Below are 26,466 nucleotides of genomic sequence, written 5' to 3'. Positions count from 1 at the left end.
CGCATTTAAATCCTGATCCAGCAAAGTATAGAATCATGCCTGGAATAATACATGCATGAACTGTCTCTGGGAAATTAGTAGGGATGACTCGTGTGCTTAGCTATATGCACGGGTTCTGGTGGGCGTGCATAGATGCTATGCTAGATCCAGCTTTTCCTGCCTCCTTTGAGAGGAAATATAGAGAAAGTGGGGCAGGGAGCAGGGGATATCAGGCAACAGTTCTTTGACTAAGGTTACTGGAGAAATTTCAGCGAGGCAGCTCTTTCTTTGTAGGTCAAACCCTGATGCCGTTGGGGTGGACGGGGAGTTTTGGCCCTGATATCAGTGTCATTTGGTGGTGTGGAGGTATGGCTTGGTGCAGCTGGCCTAGGGGAAAACGTCCTCTCACCTTAGTGTTACTTGAGGACAGGAATGAACTGCTTGTGTGCTCCATTTCCCTCTGTCACCCTGCCCAGATGTCGCTCCTCTGAGCTGGGAGGATTTTGCTGTTACTCTCTGGGGCTGCTGGTTTTTGGGGGTGGGGGTGTAGGCAGAGAGCCATCTGCTGAAAATGCTTGTTGTGGATTAAAACCTGTCTCGTTCAGAGCAACTCAGATCTCCTTGTTTTGGCACCAGCATCCTGCCACAGAAAGGGAAGGGAAAGAAAGTTCTGATAGGATGTAACAAATTATTTATAATTGTGGAAAAAAAAATAATCAGCTGCTTCCTTTTATAGTCAAATAGTTGGAGCCACTTCTAATGTTGACATTTCCTAAATATTTTAAAATTTATCTATGCACAGTTTCAAAACTATTATCCCTGAAACAGTCCCTGTCTCTTTAATAGACTCTCGCTAATTTACTTTCAAGAGTGAGGGTATAGACCTATTTTCAACTGAAATGACAAGCGCCTGCTTACTTGGTTATACAGTGTGGTATGCTAGTCTGCCAGAAATCTCCTGGAAACAAAGCTGCAGCTGTTCTAATAGGCTATTTTACTGTGAAAACAATGTTAAAAAGTATAATAAAGTATTAACAATATTAAAATAAAACAGTGTAGGCCTTAAATGAGCTACAAACTAGTTAAATCTATTCTATTCAATATGAGCCTTCAGTGCTTTGCAGCTGATACCTTAGAGCTGGGATTTATCTAAAATGAAGGCACCAGGGACATGCAAGGGAAATGGTAATTATAATTTGCAAACATTAGGCTGACACTTTTTTGTGTATGTGTGTATAAATTCTGACAGCTGTGATTTGTGTGGCATGCCAAATAGTGTACCACCGATCCGGGAAGGGCTCCCTTTCTGGCAGGCCATCCTCAGAGCAGCAGCTCATTAAAACTTTGGAGAAGGAGAAGTTGCTGAAAACAGGAAGGCGTCAGAACCATCTGAGGGACTTTTGGTACACGCTTGTTGAAAGGTGTTTGAGAAGAGAGCCTTGGGTCTGACAAACTGGAATTTTAGTACGCCTCTCCGTTCACAGTGGGGCAAAATAATTGGTCATCAGTGACTACTAATTTGGTTTAGTAGCCAGAGGCATTTTTTTTCTTCCCAGAAAATCAATGACAGTGCCGAGGTCTGTTCAACGTGATTCAGCTCAAGACGGGTCCTCATTTAGCTCTTGATGCTTCTTCCACTGGAGACAGCTATTTTGTTAAAATGAAATTAAAATCTATCTATAATGCTCGGCTCTGAGAGCGGCACCCGTCAATGCCATGCTGCTCTTGAGGTTTCAAGGTTGTCAGTCTCCCCTCAAACTTATTTTCAAAGGTTTGTACATCAGCGGGGGGAAAAAAAAAAAGGTACTTGGCAAAAGTGGATACAAAGGACTTTTGCTCAGGAAGGGGTTTTATTCTGGCTTAAAAGATGCAATCAATTTTATTGCTATATTTTAAAAGGGTAAAAACTTGACTTGAGATCGCTTTTTTTCTTGTATTATTCAAAAGCACAAGGGCTCATAAATATTTTAGTGCAAACTACAGCCCTTGGATTTTCCTGGTAGCCCTCCAGCCAGTGCAGCACGGCTCCTGCTGTACTCTGCCCATTGATGGTCAGGACAGGCTCTGGTGGGGAGCAGAGGACACTTGCGTGGGCACTGACTCCCTGGTGGCTGCGTGGTTTTAGGGCTGCACCAAAAGCTCTGCTCCCAGGAACCATGTGCGACCCTCTAGTTTCAAGGGCAGCTTAGTGGCAGCAGGCTCTGGCACTGCATGGGTGCCTATACAGTAGATAAATCATATCACTGATTATTTTTTTTTTTTTTCAGTTTTGATCTCAAAGCGGTGTTACAAGACCAACAGCTATCCTGAAACTTTAACCCTTTCTTGAAAGGTTAATGAGGCTTCAGTTGTATTTTTGTTTCAATCAGCCCTTGCTAGTGTCTTTCAATCTGAGATGATTTCCTTTTGGTGTACAGCCAGGATCCGCCTTTGGGATCTTCAGCCTATGGAGCTGTAAGAGGCACCACCTTTGTACCCCTTCCTCATGTGCGTTGTGGTGTGAAGGATTTGTCCCATGGCAGTACTGTCCATATAGTGTTCTCTGTCCTGTCTTGTGGCTGGGGTTTGGATGGCCAAGTTGGCTCTCACCAGCACAGGTCAGTTTCTTGCTGGGAACCAGTTTGGTATCCAGTGCGGGGCTCCTCAGTGCAGCCAGCGCAGATTATCTTCAGCAAATAAAGCACAAGCTGGGGTCGGCGATTCTGCTCGGGGCCTTTGGGTACCACCAATGCACACAGCACTGAGGCATTAATGCTCCGGTCCCTCTGCCCTGAAAGGGTGTTTATAGTACAGGAAAACTCTGATTACAGTTCCCTTGTACTGCTATATTGTCTCCCTTCCTCCCTCGTTACTGATGGGCTAGAGCTAGCAATCTATCTACCATTAATTTGTCTCTGTGTAGCCCAGCAGGAATCTGGGGCATGATTACAGCTCTGGCCCTTGTGTGAGAGCCGGCACGGCCCCGGCATCCCCTTGCAAACTGCCTGGCTCTGCCTTGCCTTAATTGTTCCCCTTTGGCCGGTGGACCTGTCTGCTCTAACAAGGGCAGCAAGGAGGGCCGAGGTAATTGAAGCACTTAGCCACACTCCCCAGCATTGCCTCCTGCAGCTAATTAGGAAAGAGGGCCACTGGGCTCTTCGTTATTTCTTCTAATTGTTTGTGGGTTTTGCATAACAGTGAATGGCAGAAGAGGGATGTTCAGTTAGCGGCGGATTCTTGACTTTGAAATTTGTATAAAAGGTCACTTACAATTTGTTAACACTTTCACAAAAGTGAATTCAATTAGTGGCTCCAGAAGTCCCTGCACACATGTGCATGTGTTTGTAAGAAGAGGGAGAGATGGAAAAACATGCGGAGTGTGAATGTAAAGGCTCTTCGCTTTCCTAGGAAGCTTGTGGACTATACAGCAAAGTTATAGGCCCCTTACAGCTTTATGGTCCTCTAAATAGGTCCTGGCAATAAACCCATGGAGAGGCCTGAAAGATCATTTTTAAATGATCTCCACTTGTCCTCACTTTCCATTAACCACTGAAGAAAATAACAAGAGAAAAATTGGTAGAAAACACTTGGGGACCAATTTTTTTTGCAGTCTTTGCACTGGCAAAACTCCCAGTTGAAATAGTGGGTCTTTCACCTGTGTGGCAGCTTCAGGATCCGTGCCATCGAAGCACTGATTACTCTGAATTTCTGAAGCTTCTTTACAGTCCTTGTAATTTGGATGAGGAAATAACAATATAAGTTATTTCACCGTGGGCAGCCAATGAGGCAGTGGCTTCTTCTAAGTGTCAGAGGATCTGTTATTTTGCTCAGAGGGCTCGTATGTATAGAACAGTAAAAAGAATAAAATCCATTGTAAACATGTACTTTAAAAGATTTATCAGATGCTCATAGCTGTACTTAGGAGCACACATGGTTACAAGAACACCAATTTGCTTTACTATTCCCTCCCAGGCCAAGAGTGAGATGTACACTTGTAACAATCCTAAATGCACACATGGAAACTCGTAACTTGCAGCAAAGATACCAAGCCAGCTCTTACCTATTTGATAACCAGCTTCACAAGCAGGAATCTGCATGTTAACGTTGGTCTTTTGGGTTGGAGATGCCATGTGGCTTACTTAGTTGAAGGTTATTTAGATTTGTCGTCGACGATTTTATCCCTACTGACTGGAAATCCCCTCTTTATCCTCCCAGAAACTCAGGTGGGATGTGGTTAGGGGACAGAGCTATTTTAGCCTGAGATTATTTGAAGGTGTAACAGGTCCATACACAGTGCTTTGCCCACCCTGCGTAAGGCAGTGCAATCCAGGCGGACGTGGCTGGGAGCTATGCGGTAGCGATACGTGCACAGCGATGCAAACACAGACAGCCTGCTACGTGTCCAATACAAGACAATGATTCTTGAAATAGAAATTCTTATTTTAGCAACACGAGGATGGTGGCAGAGGCTCAAAGTGTCTTTTGCTGTGAAGCTGGATAGGATACGCAATTATCTGAACTGATGGGAGATGTATTTTTTTAACTTGGTGCATGTTTTTATCTTCAGCCTGATAGTGGTTCCAGTCTCTGTGTAATACTTCTATAGTTTCTGTCAGTGTCAGATATTTTTTCCTCAAATTTTGGTTTGCCCCAGTCTTTTGGGGGCTTTGTGGCTTACACACATTTGTTCTGCTTCCAGTGATTGTGGATCAAGTTTGTGCTTACTGTAATATTTGTCTTTCTTGCCTGTCCAGCTTTTCCTGGTGGGTTCTTTCCCAGAACACCCTCTACTCTTCAGCATTGTTTTGTTATAGCTAGATTTTTTTCTTCTCCCTGGGCCATATACTAATGACTTGAAATGTTCTTTAAGTGTTTCAAAATTAAATTTGCTAAAGCACTTTCTGTGCCAAAGATGCTGAGAATATCAAAACAGCATTTGGGCAGCCTTTTGAACTTTGTTTTGGCTCTGTGCAAACATCACGGACACTTTGGGTGGAAAAGCCACTTGCAAAGCACAAGTATGAGCATCAAAAGCTCCCTTTTTGGGGAAGGTGAAAGATAAGGACAGAGCAATCAGTTAAGCCAGGAAGCTGCAGGAGAAGCCAATGTAACAGCTGAGCTGTTAAAGGCCAGCGAGACGATTGTCAGCGGTGCGTTAGGACAACTGCAAATAATACAAAGAAAAGAGGAGGTGCTGGAAAACCAAAGCCTTTGGCCAGTTGTAGCAGTTTGTAGAGGAGAGACTGCAGTGAACAAATGCTTCAGAGGTGAGTCTGCAGAAACATGGTGAAAGCAGCTGCTCAAGGACTAAGACCAGTGTTAGAGAATGAGAGGTAGAATGATGGGAGGAGATGAAGTTAGAAGGAAAATGGAATATGAAATTCAGGAAAGGGATGACTGAAGCGAGGGCAGCCAGTAGGGGGGACCCTGCAGGAGACATGGGCATGACAGAGTGCCAGGGAAATCCTGCCAGCACACCCAAGGTCAGCCCAACCTACAGGCCAACTGCCAAGTGGATGGCAGCGTGTCTGAGGCAGGGTTATGGCCATGCAGGGTTTGAAGGAGGTACAGGTGTGGGATGGCAGAGAAAGGCACGTCTGTGCAGTCCTTGTGCCCAGGAACACGATCAGGGATGTAGAAGGCAGAATTAGCAAACTTGCACTAGTAAAAGAGAAGGAAATGAAAACTTTTCATTAAAATCAGCCCTGGAAATGCTAGAATGTGATCATACTGAGGATGCGCTCTGCGCTGCTCTAATGTCTCTAGCCCCTGGGGATAAAACTTGTGATTGGGCTCCCAAATGTGTGCTGGTGTGTTTTGCCTTCAGACTCCTAGTGTGACCTTGTGTAAATCAAAATAATCTAAAATCTAGCTGTAGACAGCATCCATGTATTTGTGCTTGCTTCGAGTTCAAAGAATGATTTAATACCTGATAATTTCAGTGCACAGTAAACTTCAATCACAGAAGGTGGTTAGGAGGCTAAATATGGGCTTGGGACTTTTTTTGGGGATTCCAAATGCATCTGAATACCAAGCTGTATTGACATCAGCGATGATCCTGGAGGTTTTCACAGACCTTCTGTGTCTTTAGACCCAGTCTCATCAAGACTCAGGCCACTCAGTGCCTTGCCTTCTCCCTTTTATAAAACAAGATAATTACACGAGGAGGATGGGGGTTGAACACACCTGCTAGTAGCACTGTGTAGGGTTATTTTAAATGAAAGGACAGAGGACTTGGTCCAGGAAATCATCAGCCCTAAACCGCAGACTTCTTTCAGCTAAGTAACTTGTCTTGCACAAAGAGCCTGTGTGGATGGGATGGGCTGGGTTGATCTCCTGGGGGAGGCACTGCCAACTCTGGGTATTTTCCTTGAAAGAAAATCTGTAGACCTGTTTGCAGCGGGGATGAGTACTGAGGCAGGTGAAGCTGAGTGTGCTCACACCGCAGCGTGGTCATTACTGCAGTGCCTGGGCCCAGTGGGCACGCACTCTTGCAAATCGTGGCTTGTACAAGGCAGCTCTTGTAGAGATCAGAAGCTGCAGCATGAATCAGAGGAGCCCAACCGGAGGGTGCCCCATGGGGGAGGCTGGGACCCTACCACATCCTCGTTACTGTTGACCTTGGCACGAGTGCTGCCTGCTGATGGATCGGTTACGGAGCTGGACAAGACCCTGGGGAACCACTGTATTATCTATTATCGTCCCATCAGTGCCTCCCCTGACCCCTCCCAGCTCCGCATGCCACAGGCATCAGGGAGGGAATAAATCTTTGTCTGATACTGAGAGAGAGAGAGGGAGTGAGAGCAGGAAAAAGGAGAGATGAAAAATGTCCTTTTTATGACTCTCACAACAAAGCTGGCCACATGATTCGTAGCAAACACCTCTCTGGGAAGAGGGAGGGAGAGAATGGGGGGAATCAGCAAAAAAGCAGAGCTGCTTCTCTCCCCTGGAAGATGCCCCCAGGGAATTAATAGAGAGGGGGCACAGGTGACCTTTGAAGGTAAATATATTGTGGAAGGAAACAGGCCCTGGAGCTTCAGAAAACTCACACCAGTGTCTGTGAGGCTGCCTTGTGAAGTGCCCCGTGCAGCACACATCCACCATGAACGGGAAGTGGAGGCATAAGAGATCTGTGCTAGAGGGAGCAGCAGGGCCAGGACATGATTAATAAGGCACTAATAGCAACCCCAGCATTTATCTGTGTTCTTTTCTATTTGGGATGATCCAGGAGAGTTTGTGCTTGTGAGCCTGGGGACAGCTCCTGACCTTGGTGCCTTTAGGATGCTTAGGTGCCTTTAGCACTGCAGCCTGGGCCTGGGAAGGGACGGGAGAAATGATGCCAGCTGCCCAAAGGAGCTGCATCGAGGCTGTGGGTGCAGATGGGGAGGGTTTGCATCGGCACTTTGGGAGGCTCCCAGAGCTCTGGGGATTGTCCCAGAGCATTGCAGTGATCAGTGCAGATAAATCCAGTGTGATGGGAAGGCACCTTAGCTCTGCCTGTATGTGGCTGTCTGTAACTTGCCAGTCATGAAAACTGAGTTAAATTCCCCACTTTTACCCAAATGGCTGTAACAACTCCTTGGTAATCCTAGTAATTTGATTTTGTCTATAACGTGCTTTTAAAGTAAAGGGATAAATACAATCGGTCTGCATAAAAGGTAGCTATTAAGCAGAAGACAAGTTGTACAATAATAACTTTAAATTAAAAGCCCTTTCCCACTACTTCTGCTGTTGTGGGGTCTGCAGATTTTCCTTAAAACTTTTGAAACGTGCCTAGACTTCTAGCAGGCAGACATTTAACCTCCGTTTATGAAGAAATAAAGCAAAATTGATGTTGATTTTGGTCTACATTGGGGGATACTTTTGCAACATAAAAGCCCTTTTGCCTGCAATTTACAGAGCAGCCCTGTCACATTGGTGAGGGCTGATACTGATAAAGATAAAGCTTTATAGCTGGGGCATTTGCAGCTAACAGCAAGCTAATGCTGCATTTTCATTTTGATGCAATTAATGTTAATGTCTGCTACGAAAATTGTCATTAAATACCATTTTAAAATCCATTCAATTTGCATATGCAAAGCCCATTTACTATCATGTAAAATACACAGTGCCGTTCATCATGTCTTTTCTCTAGAATTTGTAGCTGTTATTTTTCTGGTAGTGATTATTATCCAGCTCTTAAAATGAAACCTAATGTCTAGTCCAGACCTGTACAGAGTACGAAAACTCTGCTCCAGCAGCATCAGGGCTGCTTTGGAGTCCTTTTCAGAGGTTTCAGTGCTTGTCTGCATTGGGCTTACGCTGGCTTTTCCAGACCACCATGTGCCCTCCAGCCTCCCTTGTGCTGCTGTAGAGGACAGGCGGTCAGCCTAAGCAAGGCGCTGATGTTCTCCCCTGCAAGCTGCCCTGTTTACAACTACTCAGGAGAAATCAGCACTGCAGATAGCTGGGAGCTGGCATGTGAGGGGTATGTTAAATGGGTCACTTTGGCCACTTGTAAATACTGTTTGAACCTCAGGTGGGGCTTGTGTATGCTGGGTGCTTTTTAAAAATCTTTTAGAATACACTGAACTGCAATCCAGTTCAGTGTGAAGCCTCAACCATCCCCCTGCAAAGCAGGAATGGGTAGGGTTATGCCCTGCTAGAGGGGTTGCTGAGGGAGCAGCCCTTGGGCTATGCTAAAAGAAGCCCTGGGAAGCAGAAGAGAGAGCAGGGAAAAGCTGCTTTGTGTTTATTCTTACTGGAAGCTTCTGCCTGATGCAGGGTGGTGAACTAACAAGTGGGAGAGAGTGGAATAAAGAACTTGAACCGATCCTTAATTGCACCAGAGTATGAACAGGTAGAAATGCTGTTTGCTCTGACTCAGTGTCACCTTCTGACCTGGGGAGGCCGTTATTCTGGCTTTCAGATCTCCGTGCTCCTTTAAGTCAAAGGACTGGTATTGAAAATATTTTTAAGCTGTTACAGGCTCTTGGTGCCAGAGGTAAAAGGGGGTTGTGCTGTGACGTGCAGACAAGATTTAGGGAGCTGTTTGTGACATGTAGGTGGGATCAGGTGGCAAAACACAAGTGATCCTAAGAATCATTTGCAGCATGTCCAGGTTCAGGACACTTCTCTTTTGGGGACTGTACTGGCTGAGAGATGAGGGAAGATGCAGGTGAGAAGGTAGAAAGGGATAGATCCCTTCTGAGAAAAGCCCCAGTCCTTCCCCTTACCGTGCTGGGATGCCATAAGTCATGTCTGCAGGTACTTTGGGAGGAGATCTCTTGAAGCGACTGTATTCATCGTCTTTGCGCCGTATGTCCTTGGCCTTGTAGTACAAGTTAAATTCACGGGCTGTGGTATAACCAGCCTTCAGAGCACCGCGGTTCATGGTGATGAAGTCCCGGGGCATATTTGGAGCTAAATCAGTCCTGGGCTTTATTGTGTTCCAGTGGCCTATTGCTGGAGATGGAAGGAGACATGAGGCAAAAAGAAAAAGATTAGGGTGAGCTTCTATTTGGGGAAGCAGGCTGACGCGAGGTTTATGCGTTGCACGTGAGGGCCTTGTGTGGCTTGTGTGCATTTTTGTCACAGCTTCACTGTGTTGTGACTATCAATGTATCTTGCCCCAATTATTTTCAGATGGGGTCCTATCCCATCTGAATTAGCTGTCTTCTCACTCTCCACCCTGACTTGCTCAGCAAGTCTGATTTCATGGGGGAAATAATCTCTGAGAGTATGAGAGCTCTTATGAGCTATGTGGCCACATGTATCACCCTTTGCAGATGCCGTACCCTTTTCTGTTTGGGCTCTGTGTGATCCTATAAAAGTTTCCAAGATGCTAGGGAAGCGTTAGTAGTCACCAAGCATTTGTTGTGGTATTAATGAAAGTGGGTGAATGTTGGATTTCTTCACCTCCAGCTTGGTGAGAAGTAATGAGGAGCACTGGGAAGGAGAGTCCCTATTAGCATTAGGACTTTGTTGCAGGTCTGTGTTTTAGTGGCGTTGTCATACCTTCAGGGACTCCTCCATCTGTCCTTTCGATGTACAGCCCGTATGAAAAATCAAAGCCTGGCAGGGTATAGCAGTTTCTCTGGGGCTTTCCCAGTTCTGCCTGCAGAAGAATGAAGTTAAAGGAGACGCATAAAGACCTTGTTTGATGAACCAAACTCCCTGAAAATAAAAATGTGACAGAATGTGACTGTGAGTGTCAGCGGTGGTTCTGGTTCCACTTGGCACAGGCTGGGATCCCACTGCCTGGACACAAGGGAGTGCCACAGTGCAGGGAGGACTCACAGCCATGAAGCTTCACCAGGGCTGAAGCACGAGGGATGCTGAAGTTCACACAGGTTCATACCCGAGTTATAAAGTGACCTAGCCCTACTGGAAATAGGGATCTTGATTTAATATATATGGACTTGAAGTCTCCTTGTTTGGCTAATTTTTCCCTTGGCTTGGGTGCCCAGCTATGATGTCTACAGGGGGAGACAGCAGCTAGACTCAACTTTCCTTTGAGTTGCTTCGTTTCCAAGTTGTTCATCTTCTTAGAAAGCTGGCATAAACTCCTCCAAATGCAATCACACTACCACTTCTGTCAGGGAATAATAAAGACGCAAGGCATATTGTGGGTGGGATAAGGGAGATGAAGGGGGAGCAGATCCCGGGGTTTATAGCACAGAAAAGAGAACTTGAGCTCAATAACCTCGTTTGTATTTAGTTTTAAAATGAACTCTTCCCCAGCCCATGTGTATCCCAGCCTGGTGTTGTCTGTGGGATTAACTGACCTCCCTTCACCCCTTTGTCTCTACCCTCCCATCTCCATGGTGAAGTCACTGCAGGATGTGTGTGTCTTGAAACCTTATTGCTGCTTGAAAGGGAGGCAGTGGAGGAGGGAAGGGGTGAGAGCCTGGGGCTGTGCGTTCCTGCTGCAGGGGAGGCTGCAGCAGGGTCAGGCGAGCCTCCTGGAGCACTGTGGTGTGGTGTGGGTGCCTCAGACAGGTTATTTTCCATGGGAAGCCTATTGGGAAAGCTGGAGGCTTGAAGGTATTGGCAGATCTCTTGGGGAAAATGGAAATGCTGAAATACTACTCTAGTGCTGCACTGGTGGATCATTGAACACTGGCATTGAAGTAAGTGTTGTTATGCTCCAGAGTGAACGCTCTGGATCAGGATGTGCTGAATCAAATGCAGTGCTCCCTGAAGGGAGAGATTTTAACTGAAAATGATCCACTACAAACTTGTCGCCGAGGCTGGACAGCAGTCAGTAGGGCATGCAGATGCTTACTGGAGCTCCTTGTACAGGAACACTGTCCAAACCCAAATTTACATTCTGTTCCCAGCCAGTCTTGCACAAACCCTGGCTGGGACCTTGGACCATCCCCAGCTCTCCTGTATGCCGCCAGCCTGGTGGCCCCTTTCCAGTGTGCCATAAAGGGCACTCCCTGGGTGTGCACAATGCCGCAGCACAGCTTGAGCTCTTCCTGCATCACCCTCAGCTCAGGCGAAGCTCTCACTGAGCTTGTTTTGCCTGAACAGCAGGGGCCAAATGCCTGCCCCGACAGGCACCTGTACAGATGGCTTTGTGCTGAGATCTCTAGAAGTTGCTCATAATTCGTCAAACTTTTTGCCTGGAGCCATTTTTTTATGTTGTCAGTTTGGTGTTTCTTAGCTCCCACATCTACATGCAGCTACACAAAGACTTAAAGGCACACAGGGGCTGTGGACAACGTGCTGTGGGCACTGGGCTCCTCACCAGCATGCCCAGGGGTGAGCTGGTGCCTGCTTCAGGGACTTGTCCAGGCTGCAACAACAGCTCTGCTGCTGCAGATCCTGGCAAACTGGCTCTTGGTTCTGTCTGTTTGTGATCACTGGGATAAAATCTTCTGTGCCTGCAAGGCTGTATACCAGGGCCTTCAGGTAAATCTGGGTGTGTTTGCTTCCTGGGTCTGTGAGGGTCCCATTAAATTCACTTGCTTGTGATACCATAAAACAGGTGTGATGTCCCTGTGACTCTCAAGAGCATAAGATCACCAGAAAATGAGTTTTCTGGATTTGCATAGACTTAAAACTCCATCAGCTTCCTTGCCCTGCATGAGCCTGCAGATCCTGTGATGTAAGCAGACATTAGTAATGAGCTTTTTGGAAGCAATCAAATGAGCTGCCTAAAAAAACCTGTGTGTAAAGTGGCTGCTTCCCCCCAGCTACCTCCTGCAAACCTCTGGCAGGGGAAGGGGACCGTCCCTTGCAGATGTGTCCAGCACTGAGCAGGGAGCGAGTGGGCTTTTAGTGCTACTGCAACTGAAATATCATGCGGCAGCACCAAACCATATGTGCATGCTGCGTGTGAGTTAGGGAGCTCACGCAAAATGCATAAACTGGTGCCAGAAATGATAAAGGAGCTTTCACTGTTGATCTATTTCTCCCATATTTACAGGCATTTGTACAGGAGCTATTTTTAGATGGGTTGTCACTGATGTACCAGGGAAATCGTGCAGTGTTCTTTGGAGGCGCGAGGAAAGGCTGTTTCCAGGGGGGTCATGTTCTGATACTGGATCAGCTAAGCAAGGCCAGAAGTCTGCTACTATGCTGAAGGTGGGAGAAAGTCTCTAAAACTGCAGGAAAGGAGAGGTTTGTAATCTGTGGAAAGTGGCTTCCAGACCTTTGAATGCAGAAATCTGTAGAATGGAAGAAAGGACTGCATTTAAAGGTTCCCTTTTGCACAGCACCTGAAGGTAACACAGTTGGGTATTTACTCCATTGCAAAATGAATGTGTGCTGTTTCTTTTTATGATTGGGTGGCATTTTACAGTCACTTTGCACTGCGTAAATAATGCCAAAGGTGCTGGGTAATTAATTAAAGAAGAAAAAAATCTGGTCCAATATGTTGAACGTGGAGGGAACCTGTGACTGAAGCAAACCAATAGGCTCAGAGGACTCTGAATGCCAAGATTTTTTTTCCACCCACAAAGGCAAAGAATGGGAAGGATGTAGCAGGAATGAATCTCGTTGAGTGTAATCAAAGCTTAGTCTCTCTCATTCATAAATTAGCAAAATGCTGCTGCAGCCTCACAGGCTGGTTCCATTTGTTTGTCCTCAGGCAGTGTCGGTGTGCTGTGCCACAGCGCGGTGGTGGGAGAGAGCCAAAGCTGGTGCAGAAGGTCCTTTTTTCTTCCCCGGCTCCAGCACTGTTTGCTGTGTTCAGGTTTAGACTGTCACAAAGCTGCTTGGCTGGAATACAGATCTGTCTGACAGCTGTGCCCATCAGCAGACAACTTCATTAAACCTCATTAAGATGTCATTTCTCTGCCTTATTTCCCACCTCTTGGCTCTAATTAAAACCGTCTCTCTCTGCATCCCAGGCGGTCCTAATTTTCTCTGGGTACCTTCTGCAAGTTTTCTCCCTTTACGACCTCAGTGAGGAAAACCAGGCATCTTAAATACTGTTTATCTAGCTCATTCAGAAAAGACAACCCTAGGCTTTCTCCTGAAGCATTCCCAGCATATCCTGCAGAGATCACCACCTCCTAGGGATGCAGGAGATGCGTGCTGGGGCTTTGTTTGCTCTCTAAAACTGTCTTTAAGGACTCGGCTAATGCATCCTTTCCCCTTGAGCAGGGTAATCATTTTTGAACCAGGTGTGTGTGTCTTGTGCTTGGAAAGCGCTGCTCCCAGTCTGGCTGCAGTGCGGTGCTGGTGTTTGGGCAGTGGGATGTCCTGCTTGGCTGAAGAGCAGCACCGGGTGTATCAAGCTCTCTGGCCCTTCCAGTGTAGGCTCTGATTTCTGCAGCCTCAGATTTGTTTCTCTAATGGTATTGGAAAATGTTTCTGTGGAGCAAAAGGAGGGTCTGTTTGCAAGAGGTAGGTGAGTTGCAAAGGTGCAGCAAAGGACAAAAACTTTAAGGATTACAGGTTTTTTTTGCAAGCCTCATGTGTTTTGTCTTCTGGTATTTATGAACGTCAACACACTTCATTAATTTTCTACGGATGACTGAGACTGCGAGAGGGGTAAGACACCTGCCTGTGTACAGAGGGTTACAGCAAGAGATGGAGACACAGATTTTTAATCCCTGTATCTCATGTAGCCCTTTGCTGGGAGGGGATGCTGGCCAGATCCATGAATCCCTTCTGCTCCAGTTCAGCCAGGGCTGCCCTGTCCCTCCTCCATGGCTCTGTCCTGTGGATGCCTGCAAACCCTATACCGGTGCATTTTCAACCCACCAGGCCTTGCTTCCTTCCCTACCTTCTGTTCCACTTTTCATTATACCCCCTTGTACAGTAAAGCCTCCCGTCACGCTGCCATTACTATTATTATTGCAGATTTACTGCACTTGCAGAGTGAAGTGATTGTGGTGACAAGGCCCAGCATTTTTCCCTCCTTCCCCCCGCGACAGCTTGAAATCAAGCCCTTCATTTGCATTTACATGATCTTGCTGTGCAGCTTATGAGATCGGGAGATTTATTTGCTACTTAGCTTGATGTTTGATTACACTCTAAGAAGGCAGTGAGCTACAAAGTGCAGGGATACATCAGAACTGAGCTACTGAAAGCCTCTGGGGGACAGTAACTCAACATCAGGTTTAGGTAGATGAGAAAGGGAATGTTCAGTGTTTTGAGAAAGGCAAATTTGATCAGTTTTTTAAAGGTGGAGGAAAAAAAAAAACTTATTTTCCATATCTCTCAGAAATGGTTGGGAAAATAAGAATATTAAAAACACGTGGAAATCTACATTTGTTAGTGCAGAAGAAATGCTAGCAGGGGCTGGCGGCTGCTGGGTGGTATGCTGCTAACTGCCTGTAACTTCCACTCCCAAGAAGATTATTAATAATAAGTTGGCACTTATCTTTGAAGCTTTTCATAAACATTAAAGGTCAAAGTCAAAGGAAGTTGTGGTTGATGAAGGACCACAAAATCTGGCCCTGATTTATTAAACTTCAGAATGTGCTACTGAGCAATAATCCTGCTGTAATAGCTGGGGAAACTGAGGCAGGGGATTAGTGTGTCCATGTCTGACAGCAGAAGGAATGGAGCTTGGACTGGGGAAAACAGGACTGTGGCTGGTGCCCTATCTTCAGCATGGGAGACCAAACTATTAGTCTCCCACAATGATGTGTGGGCCTTCCAGAGAAAAGGTCAGTGCTTGGGCAAAAGGCTTTCATTGGAGTCATCTGGGGGTAAAGCTCAGGGATCTGACACCAAGAACTCCTTTCGGTACAAGTACTCCAGGTAGGGTAGAGATGCTGCTAATCCAGAATACAGCTACGGGTGCAGTGTGCACTAATCTGTGCTCCTGACCAATCCACACTGGGAGCACCAGCCTTATTAGATAGAAGCCTTTGTGTCTCAGGCTTAAATGTGAAACTTTCCCCTCCAGAGGCTACATTTTCTACAAGACTGGCGGCAGGAGCTTGTGAGGATGGAGGGGACACAGGTGTCCCCCCCCTGCTGGGTTAGGCACCAGTGGCACAAAGAGGCTGCAGTGGGCACTGCCACCCCAGGGTTTTAGCCACACAACACCAGCCTTGCCCCATCCCCTCTTCTTTTGCTCCCCTGCTCAAGGGCAGGACCCAGCCCTGTGGGATGGAATCACCAAAAACTAAGGGTCGTGCGTGAGGGTTCCCGATACACAAGAACAGATCTGAGGAAAGACACCCGCTCTCTGGTACAGTAGCTTCACATGTGAACTGTTTGTAGTTCGCTTTGTCTTGAAAATTGCCATGAGATGTGCTATTACAATTAATCATTAAAGACTTAAGAAAGAGTATACCCCATTACATAAAAGACTCCGGCGATGATCTTTATCCAACTTGTAAAATGGGCAGACTTGATGCGACTGAATAATTTTCCTCTCATCTGCACAAAATCATGAATGCTAGTCATACTTCGAGCCTGAAGTGAACACTGTGAGACCAGCCTATAATTACCAAAATAGAAAAAAAGAACAGCGTTTCCTAATGAATGACAAGCCACTAGGTGGAAATCTAATTTGGTCTAATTAAGCAGCCTTTGTGAGGATTTGTCTTTAGATGAAAAGAAGGAGCCAAAGAGATCTAAATGCAAATGAACTCTATCATTTTGGTTTTAAAGGGCCAGACATATAAAAGTATTTGTGTGCACAATACTTTCATTTGTCTTCATGGGCATATTCACCTTCTAGGTTTCCCTTGGAAAATCTTGTTTTTCCCCAAATTCTGGGACTCTGAGCACTAGCGACTGCTTGAGTTAGAATACGATGTGCTGTTAGAGGGACAGTTTTAACAGTAGGGCATGAATAATGCTAAAATTTTATTTCTCTGTAACAGGGTTGCTTCTTTCTGCTACTTGAAAATGGTTTTGGAAAAAAACATCCTCTTTGCTAGGGAGCGAGATCCCAGGTCTGCCACTTTTGGTGTGTGGCACAATATAATTCTGGGGTCTTTGGGGGCACCTGCTGGACCCTGAGCTCTTCCTCGGTGCGTCTGTGTCAGTATGAATTACTTCAGCACTGATAAATCACCGCCACCTTGCCCAGTTGTGCTATTTCTGCTGATTCTGCTGACAGTCTCAACGCTGGGAGCAGGCAGCCCAGGTACAGCCCCAAAGGCTGAGACTTGCTGAGGTGTTTGACTGTAATTGAGATGGAAATATTGAAAACGATCTTCTCCTGCTCTATTAAATCTGCTCCTGACTTAAAGATAAATTTGTGTCTGTGTAAGGTTTCGTGCCAGCGCTGAAGGTCAAAGAAGCATACGTGTTTCTGCAGTGGGTGTCACCGCCTGTGAAGTTCACAGCCTCTGCTTGCTCGCAAGCCCTAAAGAAGCAGCGTGCTCTGTAGTCATGAGACAAAGCTGCTGGCAGGAAGGATGCATTATTTGGGCTAAATGAAGATGGGTGCAGCTCGTAGCTACTGTGAGACTGAGATCTTACCTGTACCTGATCTCCTGAGCTCCAGCTACCACACCTCTCTAGGAGGAATGAGCCTGAGATGGATGTGAGCATGTGTGGGGAACACAGCAGAGAGGTTTGGTACAGGAAAGGTTCTGCTTTGTCACCTGGCACGGGGTGGCCCTGCAGCAGCTGAATGGTGAGAGAAGTCTGAGATGATGGAGTGTATAGGTGGATCAGGGTGGGAAAACCAGTGGAATAATTCTGTCTCCAGCATGTCAGCAGTTCTGGGAGCTTTGGGGAGAATGTGGGCAGAGCAGGGAATGGCACATAGTGCCTTTTTTTTTTTCCTTATAAGCCTATTTTACCCTCTTTGCAATTGACTTTCCAGAGAGATGAGGGGCCTCCAGACAGTGGATGAAAGGTTGTAGCTGAGTTATTTCTTCCTGAAGGACCACAGCCTTGGGGATCTTTGTATTGTAAACTGAGATCAAATCCTGCCAGAGAATGCTTTTGCTCAGGTTCTGTTGGCTTCAGTGGGAGCACTGGGGTTTAGATGACAACAGGATTTGGGTTATTTGACTGAGAGAACATTCTATAAATGTTAAAGAGATGGGATGGCATGTTAAATTTAAACTTTCCTCCTTCTTCAATCAGTTACGACCTTTTCTCTGTGCTTTCTACTTAGTAATATCTATTCCATAAGCCTCCCCATCTGCTACTCTGAGGAAAAAATCCCTTTATGTTCTCAAGGCCAGATGTTGTTTGAGTATGTCCAGCACAACTCAACCCAGTGAAGCTGTTCCTTCAACTCCATACAGGTAGTTTTAATTTCTTCCTCCTGAACTTCTTTTGTCCCTATCGAACATATTAGGCAAAATGCTGCCAGCATAGCATCCATGTCGCCCCGATGACATTAAAGGAGTTGAATGCAAATGAGAGTTTAACTCTGGGCCTTCTGCAGCAGAACAAACATGGCCAAATTCCAAGTATAGCAGCATAGTTCCTCTGTGGCATAGATATCTGATCTTAGGGCCAAACTTAATCCCTGTCTGCAGATGAGATGTTGGCTGCCTTGAGAGCTACCTGTCACTTCACAGCAGAATTTTCCTGAGGTTGATGTACTTGTGGTTCCACCCAGGACAAAATATTGAAGTACTTCAGACTAACAGACAACTTGTAAAATTTGGGCAAACCCTCGGTTTAGGAATCTGCTTTCACTCAAGGAGAAGCTCTAATCTCTGATCACAGATGCAGGAACTTCCCACCTTGTCACCTCATGTACAGAATAATCTCCATTTTCATTAGAGAATAGATAAAAGTTTTTGCTGTTTAAAAAAAAAGGATGCTGTTTCTTTAATGTAATAAAACCTCAGCAGGACAGAATGTCTTTACTAGACTATCCCCCAGTATTCCCATAAGAAATCAAATATAATCCTATTTAAGAAGCTTTAAATAATTTTGAGCTTTCATATTGACTTATTAAAATGCAGCTTAAAAAACGCCTTCCTTGCAATCCCTTTACAAGGGTCAGGGATATAAAATTTGAAGAAATATGATTAGTAGATCAGTTGGAAAGATATATGCAGCAGCTTCCAATTTTATTATTTAAAACGCCCTTTTAGAAGAAAAGGTGATTCAGTAAAAAGTGGCACCATCTCACTGAAGGGCTGAGTCCCTGGCTTTCCAGCCCTGTCTCCTGTCTACAGTGCCCAAAGCATTTGGTAGGCTTTTCTGAGGTCTGAAGAGCACTTGCAGCTCAGAGTGAAGAGTTGGTTTGTGTCTTCATATTGCAGCAAAATAGGGGCTTGTCAGGCTCTAGGCACAGCAGTAGAACTTGTGCCCATCCACTGTTTGTTGCAGAAGACACTAAAGGTAATAAAGAGGCAAATATGCTACAAAGGCAGAGCTGTTGTGAGCATGGCTACGGTTTGGCCCGTTGCCTTTTATTGCCTGGAAACTTTAAGGCATGAAGAGCTCCTGGAAACTTTCAGGTTTTGGTTGGAGTGGGATGAGCCCCTTCACTTTCTGAACATTGCATGCTCAAATAGAAAACCAGAGGATGAAACAGGGATGTTGCTCTGCTGACGCAAACTCCTTGCAGGGTAAACTGTGTTTTGTCAGAGTGGTGACCACAGATTCCACCAATATGTCCCGAGGGACCCTGGCACAAATCTCCATACAACAATTTTCAGTTGCTCATGTTCAGTCCTGTCGACTTGGGAAGAATGTGAATTGTAACCAAGAGCATTTTGAGCACACTGCTAGAAAAAATTAGTTTAAAGGTGCTAAGCAGAGAAAATTGAGTCAGTTACAAGTTGACCTGAGCTTTGTCTCCACAGCTCTCCTGGGATTAGCAGGGTTGTACGGATGTAGATGATGAGACAATTTGACCCCCACTCTTGAAGTATATTAAATACAATGAAGACCCAAATTGTGCTGTCAGTTAGACAGAGCTCCCATTAAGCACGGAGGGTCTTGTGCTACTGCAAGAATCTGCCCAAGTCATTTGCTCTGTCCTACAGCAAAATGTATTCAACATGCTGAAATTAAACCGCAAAACCTAGCGAGCAAAATCACACCCTGCCCATTACACTTACAGCCAGTTACTGTGAAATTCTAATGTGTCAGACTCTTTCTCTGGGAAATAAGGTAGCTAATAACTTTACTCCTGCCTAAGGCTGGACTTTGGTCAAGGCTGTCAAGGCTTCTATGATTTTCATGTGTTTTTGAAAAAATATCCATGATTCTGACACACTGGGACTTGCGTGTGAGCAAGCAGGGAGCTGTAATAGCTCAACTTCCCAAGAGCTGCAGCGTTCAACCTTGGGCTCTCTGCATGACAAATACCACAGGGTCCTGAGCCCATGAGTGCCTCAAGGTCTTCAGCTCCCAGTGAAGTCAATGGCAGTCAAGTATGATCGGCTGCTGGTAGGATCTTGGCCAGAGTTTTCTCTTGTGGCAGGAAAAGCAGTGACACCAAAGGCAAGGCCAGAAAATGCTGGTGAGAGCCCTAGCACCCTAAGGAGTTGTCATGAGTTTTCTTGCCCTGATTCCTAATCCTGCCCAGGTTCCTAATTTTCTCCATTTATGACAATAACAGTCAAACTAAGCTGAAGCAGCACTGGAAACTTGCTGCTGGTTAAGGAGTTATTGTTGCCCATAGACTGGTCTTATCAATGGCACTAAAAATATAGCAAAAGTTGTTTGGCTTACAAATTAATGTTCATCTTTGATATACATGGATCTTCACAAAATTCCCTTTAATCCTATATCTGATTCCTTGACAGCTTTCCCCACCAAATCTTCTCAATACCATCTCTGCTGTTTTTTTCTCCTCAGTCCTGTACTTTTTTGCAAGGCTGCAACATAAAGGGTCAGATATGGCTCAGGCGATGTACACAAGTAGCCCAATTACTTTCAAAGGGGCTACTCTTGTGAGGCAAGAAAGAGTTGGCTCTGAAAATTCACTTCATAATTGCACCATATTTGCTAAATCAGATGTTTTATGTGCTTAAGAATTCTCTATGTTCCCTTCTTACTCAGCCATTACAAAAGGATCCTGCTCTGCTGGAGTTCTGACCCATATTTTCACTGCTGCAGTCCAAATTTGGTTGCTAAAAGGTAAAGGCAAAAATCTGTCTCATCACATCTCTCCCAACCCCTGTTCAGCTGCTGTGGTATTTCCCTTCATTATGCTGCTGCCTCAGACTGTAAACCTCTCTAATTTCCTACATCGCAGCTATTTATTTAAATGCTAACTCGCATTATGAAGTGATAATCCACAAGCGCAGGAGATAATTTATGAAGCATTTAAATTAAGAGGAGCAGCTAATTGGGAGCATGTGTCTTATAAGCCTTGCTAACACCAGAAAACTACAAATTAGGGAGAAAATGGAAGATATTTTTATCTTGCTTTTCTTTTGTAATGCACTGAGGAAAAATATTACCATACATCACACAAACACTGCCGCTCACAGAAGTCTTCTTTTCTGTTGTTAGCTTCGTAGCTAGTGTAACGCACAATGCTCTCGTTATTACAAATTCCTCATTATAACACAAAATAATCTTTGCTTTCAGAGAAAGGTGGAATGAGGTGGGGTTGTCTGTCTCCAAATGAAGTGGAATAAATCTCCGAAGGAAGATCCCTTCCCAGCTACATGTGTTAATTTAAAAGAGCAAAGACTCCCTTGTTATGTAGGGATGTTAAAATGCATTTAATTTAGGGCTGCATCATGCTGTAAGCTTTATAGGTTTGTGTTGAAATAGAATGAACGTAAATGGCTGTGGATCAGGGAAAAGAAGATATGCTACGGCCACAGGGCCAGAGAAAATGTACTTGGGATGGTCTGTGCAGATTTCTGTTGTCAAAGTCACAAACTTCGGTTTCTTAGTGGTGTTTTAGTCATAAAAACAACTATTAACCTGAATTTGAGTATTGATGTGCCCCACAATGTGCAGTTCCTGGCATACAGCTGTGTGACAGACGGCTCAATGCTGCTGGGAAGGGGTGGTGGGGAAAGAGAAGGGTTTCAAGACTAAGCCAAAGCGACAGCACGTGGAGGAAGGGGAAGGCAGTAACCATCCCCACCTCAAGGCTGACCACCGTGCACCAGAACCCCTGGTTCTTTGAGGCGCTTGCCTCAAAGGGTAAGCGGCAGCACTGTCCTCAACAGGCAGCTGTCTTTTCCCTGAAAGCAGAATGCCACTTTGGCTGCTGTTTTGTTTGCTGGTGCTTTAATCGGAAGAAATGGCTGGAATGTCCTCCCGGAGGAGCAAGAGGGTTTTTTGGTGCCCCCCAAAGAGCATCCAGATGATTGTGCTAACGCAGTCAGGAGAGAAGCCGAGATATTTAGAAAGCTGTCAGCAAGGACTGTCTTCGTATACAATTGCTGAAGGGTGCGAGAGAACTTTAGAGTAGGTTCCAGTACGATTGTGTTAGATGTTTAGTTAGGATCCTCCTTTACTAGGCAACCAATTCTTGTGGGTCCCTTGAGTGGTTACTGGAGACAGATTTGCTGTTAGAGTAAAATATTGTGCGCACGCCCTGCCTTGCAGGGTGCCCGTGAGTGGCGGTGAGGTCCCTGCATGGCAGGATGCTCTGCAAGCGTATGAAAATCCAGCCCCCATGTGTGACTGTAGGAGTCTGCTGTGTGTCTAGAAAATGCCCCCGCTTTAATATCTGCATTCATGTTTCTGCTCTTACAAATCTCCCTTTACGTGTATCCTGTCAAAAGCAGTCAGCAAACAGGCTCTGGCATTATTGGAGTTGCTCCTCAACTCGAAGGAAACCATAAATCTGAAACTTCAATCATATCTTTATGATCATTCAGCAAACAGAGATGGAGGATTTATTCAACATGGGATAGCAAAGGGGAAACTGCAGGGGGTTATTGCAGGAGATATTGGTTTAGCTAAGGCAGAACTGCTCCCTCGGGCCTCTCTACGGCCGAGCCAATGAACAATGGCACCAATGACAATAACAAGGCAATTATGGGGAAGAGGGTGAGGAGGGGGTAATGCTTTGTTAAAGATATAGGTAAGATTCCAGCATGGTGTCTCTTTTGTGTGCTTTCAAAACTAAAGGATGGCGTATATGCCTGGGGTGGTCTTATTAGGAGCTGGTGATCCTAAAAACACAGTAAGTGCTTAAAAGAGCTCCTAGCTTGTATGTGATTGTGCTGCTCTTAGGAGGTTATGAAGATTTCCTTCCTAATCAAATAGGGCTGGCAATAGGTTCCTCTAATCCATCCTGCACCCCAGGGCAGGAGATAAGTACCTAAATCTCTGCTTGCAGAGGTTTGTCTCTCTGGCCATAGTTAATGTTGGGTTTTCTGCATTTAAGGCTAATGCTTGTTCCTGGGAGGGGGTTCAGGGCACTTCCCCTTGCTGGGGGGATGCTCAGACTTTCACCCCAGGCTGGCTTTGTGCCACAGGTGCCAGGCTGGTGTTGTGCCACAAATACTACAGCAGCCCTTTAACCAACATGATGTGGTAGGACTGTTCTGAGATTGGTGACCTGCTGCCCAGCCTTGCACTGCTCTTAGCTTCATACTTTATTTTTTTTAATTGATGTAGCCAATGTTTAAAAGCCTGACTAGAAAACAGCCCAGTCCTTAAGGCTCAAATACAAAATGACTTTGCCGTGAGATGGTGTGGCAGTACTGGTTCTCATGGGGCTCAATCTGGGGCAGCACCTGAGGGGGATCCTGTGGTGCAACCTGCCCTCAATGTGCAGTGATGCTGGGGTTGGCCATGACCAGGGGCCTCCAGCAACAAAGTTGTCTAAGTGCAAGCTGGAAACACACAGGCTTTGGCATCACAGGGTGGAAATGTTCATACGAGAGCTGGATCCCGCTGCTGCTGCCAATCTGCATCTTTGCAAAGTGTGTTAGACAAATGTCTCAAAAAAAAAAATGCAGTGGTGCAAAAGCAGGCAATAAGTGATCCATCCCACCTGTCCTGCCTCCCCTCCCCTTCTGCAGGCAATTTTTCCTCCCCTTGCTTCCCTTGTGAGCCCCTGAGCAGTTTGTTTTTGCCTGCAGAAGGAAGCTTGAAATATTGCAGAGGGGGTACAGGCAGCGCTCCCTGCGGCCTTGCCCCTGATGGCACGAATGCAGACATAAAATAACCCAGCGCCATCAGTAACCTGTCGCCAAAGCCCCACTACGAGGTGAGAGTTTTCCTCCCTGCCGTGGCTGTTAGCTGCAATGTATTTCTCCCTGCACTAAGCACCGTCTTTCCCAGGGCTGCATTACAATGATTTATAAACCCCATTTCTGTGGAAAACTAATAGATCAAAGTGAGGAGAAGGAAAAGGAGACATGAGCAGCTGGAAGAAGATATTGAAGCATGAAACAAAAACAGAAATGAAAAAGTAGTTTGTGGCACTAGTGAGTTGTTCTGTGCTGCACTTCTATTATTGAAAAATAATAGGGGAATCTGTGTTTTAATCCATTTTAAGAGCCATTCAAGTAATCTGACTAGGTCTTTCTAAAGCCAGCTTGCTTTTGTGTGTTTGTGCATCTCTTACAGAACCAAGCACTTCTTGCTGTTTAGCTCTTCCATGTCTAGTCATTTTTAGACCTATGTTTTGAACAGTCTCTGAATTTTCTAAGAGGTCAGAAAGCACCGTGTGGGGAATCGATGCTTGGCTGGACCTCAGCCTGGGATGTGCTTGATCCTGATCTGGGTTTTACAAAGGGACATCGTGGGCTGGGACTGGGGCAGCCAGTGAGGTGCTCAGCCTTTGTTTTGGCTTCCTCTGTTGTGCACTGGGGATAAACAGATGAAATTTCAAGTGTAATTCTCAGTATCAGTTGAATTGCGTCCTGATGGAATTGAGCCAGGAGTTCAGACCCACGCTCATCCTAGTTTTACAATGATTAATGCATTAGTGTTTGTAAGAGCTTTTGAGATAGGAAGCTAATTGGGCTTTTGCGTGTGTTCTGCTTGTCTGCTTCAGCCACCAGACATCCCTGACTTCAGACATAGGCAGTGGTGGAGAATTATGAAAACAACCATAATCCTCAGTACTTGTGCAGCACTTTATATATTAAGTGCTGCACGAACCTTATATCTACAATTTCCGCACATGATGTGTATATAAGTGCAAATGTTACACACAGTAGATGAAATGCACTGAATAGCCTAAACAAGAGATTTGGTGGAAAACAGACGTGTGTGGTAAGACTGCAGGGGCTTTTGTAAAAGACTGTACAGAGCCAGGAGATAGAAGCTGCTGAATTGTCCTTAGGTATGCTCAAAACTTACGAGGCTTGCAGGTTTCTGTTCAAAGTATTTTCTCTACATTCCTATTGCTTTTTTTTTTTTTTTTTTTTAAATTTCTGTGGCAATTTCCTGTTGCCAGTTAATGCTGCAGTGTTGTGTTAACTTTAGGCTGGCTGTTTTACCTTGGTTCCTGATTTCTGTTGTATCCTTTGGTGCTGGTAAAGCAGTGTTCCTGGGGGAAAACAGGTGCAGGGATATGTTCACGGCCATGTATAATTGATACTTCTCGCAGATAACAGGGGAAGCAAGCACGTATTAAATGGGCTAGTGTGACTGCTCTGCACAAGGAAACTGCACTTGTTCACCCAGGAATGACATGGGCAATGAGGTGTATTTTCCTTCTGGTGACTTGCAAAAATGTGTCCTGGAGAAGAAATGCCTAGGATGGAGTTTAGGAGTGAACATCCATGATGTGATCTGCTTTCAGCTACGCTTCATGACTACCAATAAGTGAGCTAAATGCTGCTATTGGCAAGTTCAGCGTTGGCCCATTAAATCAGCATGAGATGACCCACATCTGCACAGCTGAGACTGACTTTTGGCTCAAGGCTCTGATCAGTAAGAGCTGAGTTAATGTGAAAATACTGCTCTTGATTTTTGCTTACAGCCCTCTGTGATGCAATTTAACACCATACTCAAAAATATTTCAAACCAGAGGTCATCTTATTAAGACACTTGCTCCCTTCCTCCTTTTTGCTACACAGCCCCAAGCAAATGCTGCTCCACTGAGCCATGAGGCTGGAGCCTGGCACGGTGGCACACCAGGCAGATAAAGTCTTGTTTTCACTGCCTGGATCCTGTTTCATTCTGACCAGAGTCTATAATGCAGCTGCATCTTCCCTAGACTTTGCACTGGTAGCTGCGAAGTGCATTCCCAGTTACAACAGGCAGAAAAAGCTGTCCGTGCTCTAACAGCTATTGTAACCATCCTAAAGCTATGACAGCATCTTTCTTCTGACTCCCTATGGCCTAGCCAGTCTTTACTCTTCTTCTGTTCCCTGTCTGCAGAGAAAGCTCGCAAGATGAAAGACAGCTAGGAGGTAGGGAGAGCCGAATGTGGACTAAGAGCTGCCAGAGGAATATGAGAGGAGAATTTTGCCCTATAAGCTTTAATAAGGTGGTGGGTTAAGAGAAATGCAGCTAGGGAGAAAAATGGGGAATTTTCTTCCTCCAAATGGGCACTGCTTCAGTTTGTAAAAGCACCAGGGATTCCCCATGTGGCTTAATTTATTATTTTCCCACTCGTTAAATGCCAAAACAATAAAGCAAAATCTATTGTTAGCTTTAAAATGCAGATGATTTGCATATGGCTGTGATAGTCCTACTGCTGCCTTCATTTAAACTCAGTAAGCCAAGGTACCTTTAAAAATTATGACTTGTTTTACATTTAATATACTGAACTATGTTAACATAATATTAAGGGGCTGACTTCACAGCTTAATTGCTGATCACGTAGAAGGCTGCTTTAGCAGAAGCATTAGCCTAGCAGTGCGGTAAGGCCTGATGTGGCAGGCTGGAACAGCAGGCTGCACAAAGGGGCTGCAAGCTGCTCTTTTCCTGGTGTGCTGTCCTCTCGAGAGCACCTTACAAACCCAGAATATCTACTCCAATCTTGGTTCACTTGCTTGTGCTAGAAGGTTCTTGGTGCCCTATTGCAGAGCAGTGCCTGCATGACATAAACAGGATGCAACTGTACCTGTACAAAGTCACACTGGAAAATCAGTTTTCTGTTCAGTAAAGTTTTGTAGAAGGGATTGAAAATCCTATTTTCTAGCAAAGCTGGGAAATGTATTTTACTTTCCAGCACTGGGTCTCCAAGGTTGCAGTAGAGAGATGGTGCAGTTCTAGTGTTGTTATTTTATATTCTCACATTGG

The 26,466-nt window shown here is 45.4% G+C and overlaps 1 protein-coding gene and 1 long non-coding RNA gene across 2 annotated transcripts in view; one reads left to right on the top strand and one right to left on the bottom strand.

Annotated features, from left to right (window-relative positions):
- CFAP77 (cilia and flagella associated protein 77) overlaps positions 1-26,466 on the bottom strand; it is a 64,282-nt gene that overhangs the window by 13,759 nt on the left and 24,057 nt on the right. Inside the window, exons 2-3 of the mRNA XM_035341706.1 lie at positions 9,955-10,054; positions 9,174-9,402 (exon numbers count right to left, since the gene is read on the bottom strand). Of these exons, the coding sequence (XP_035197597.1) occupies positions 9,174-9,402; positions 9,955-10,054 (329 nt within the window). The remainder of the gene's footprint in view (positions 1-9,173; positions 9,403-9,954; positions 10,055-26,466) is intronic.
- LOC118175449 overlaps positions 1-26,466 on the top strand; it is a 51,805-nt gene that overhangs the window by 15,113 nt on the left and 10,226 nt on the right. The window lies entirely within an intron of this gene.

The sequence above is a fragment of the Oxyura jamaicensis genome, chromosome 17, assembly GCF_011077185.1.
Source record: "Oxyura jamaicensis isolate SHBP4307 breed ruddy duck chromosome 17, BPBGC_Ojam_1.0, whole genome shotgun sequence".
Taxonomy (NCBI): Eukaryota; Metazoa; Chordata; class Aves; order Anseriformes; family Anatidae; genus Oxyura; species Oxyura jamaicensis.
Note: the sequence above shows the minus strand (reverse complement) of the source record. Positions and strands in the feature narration are given on the sequence as shown.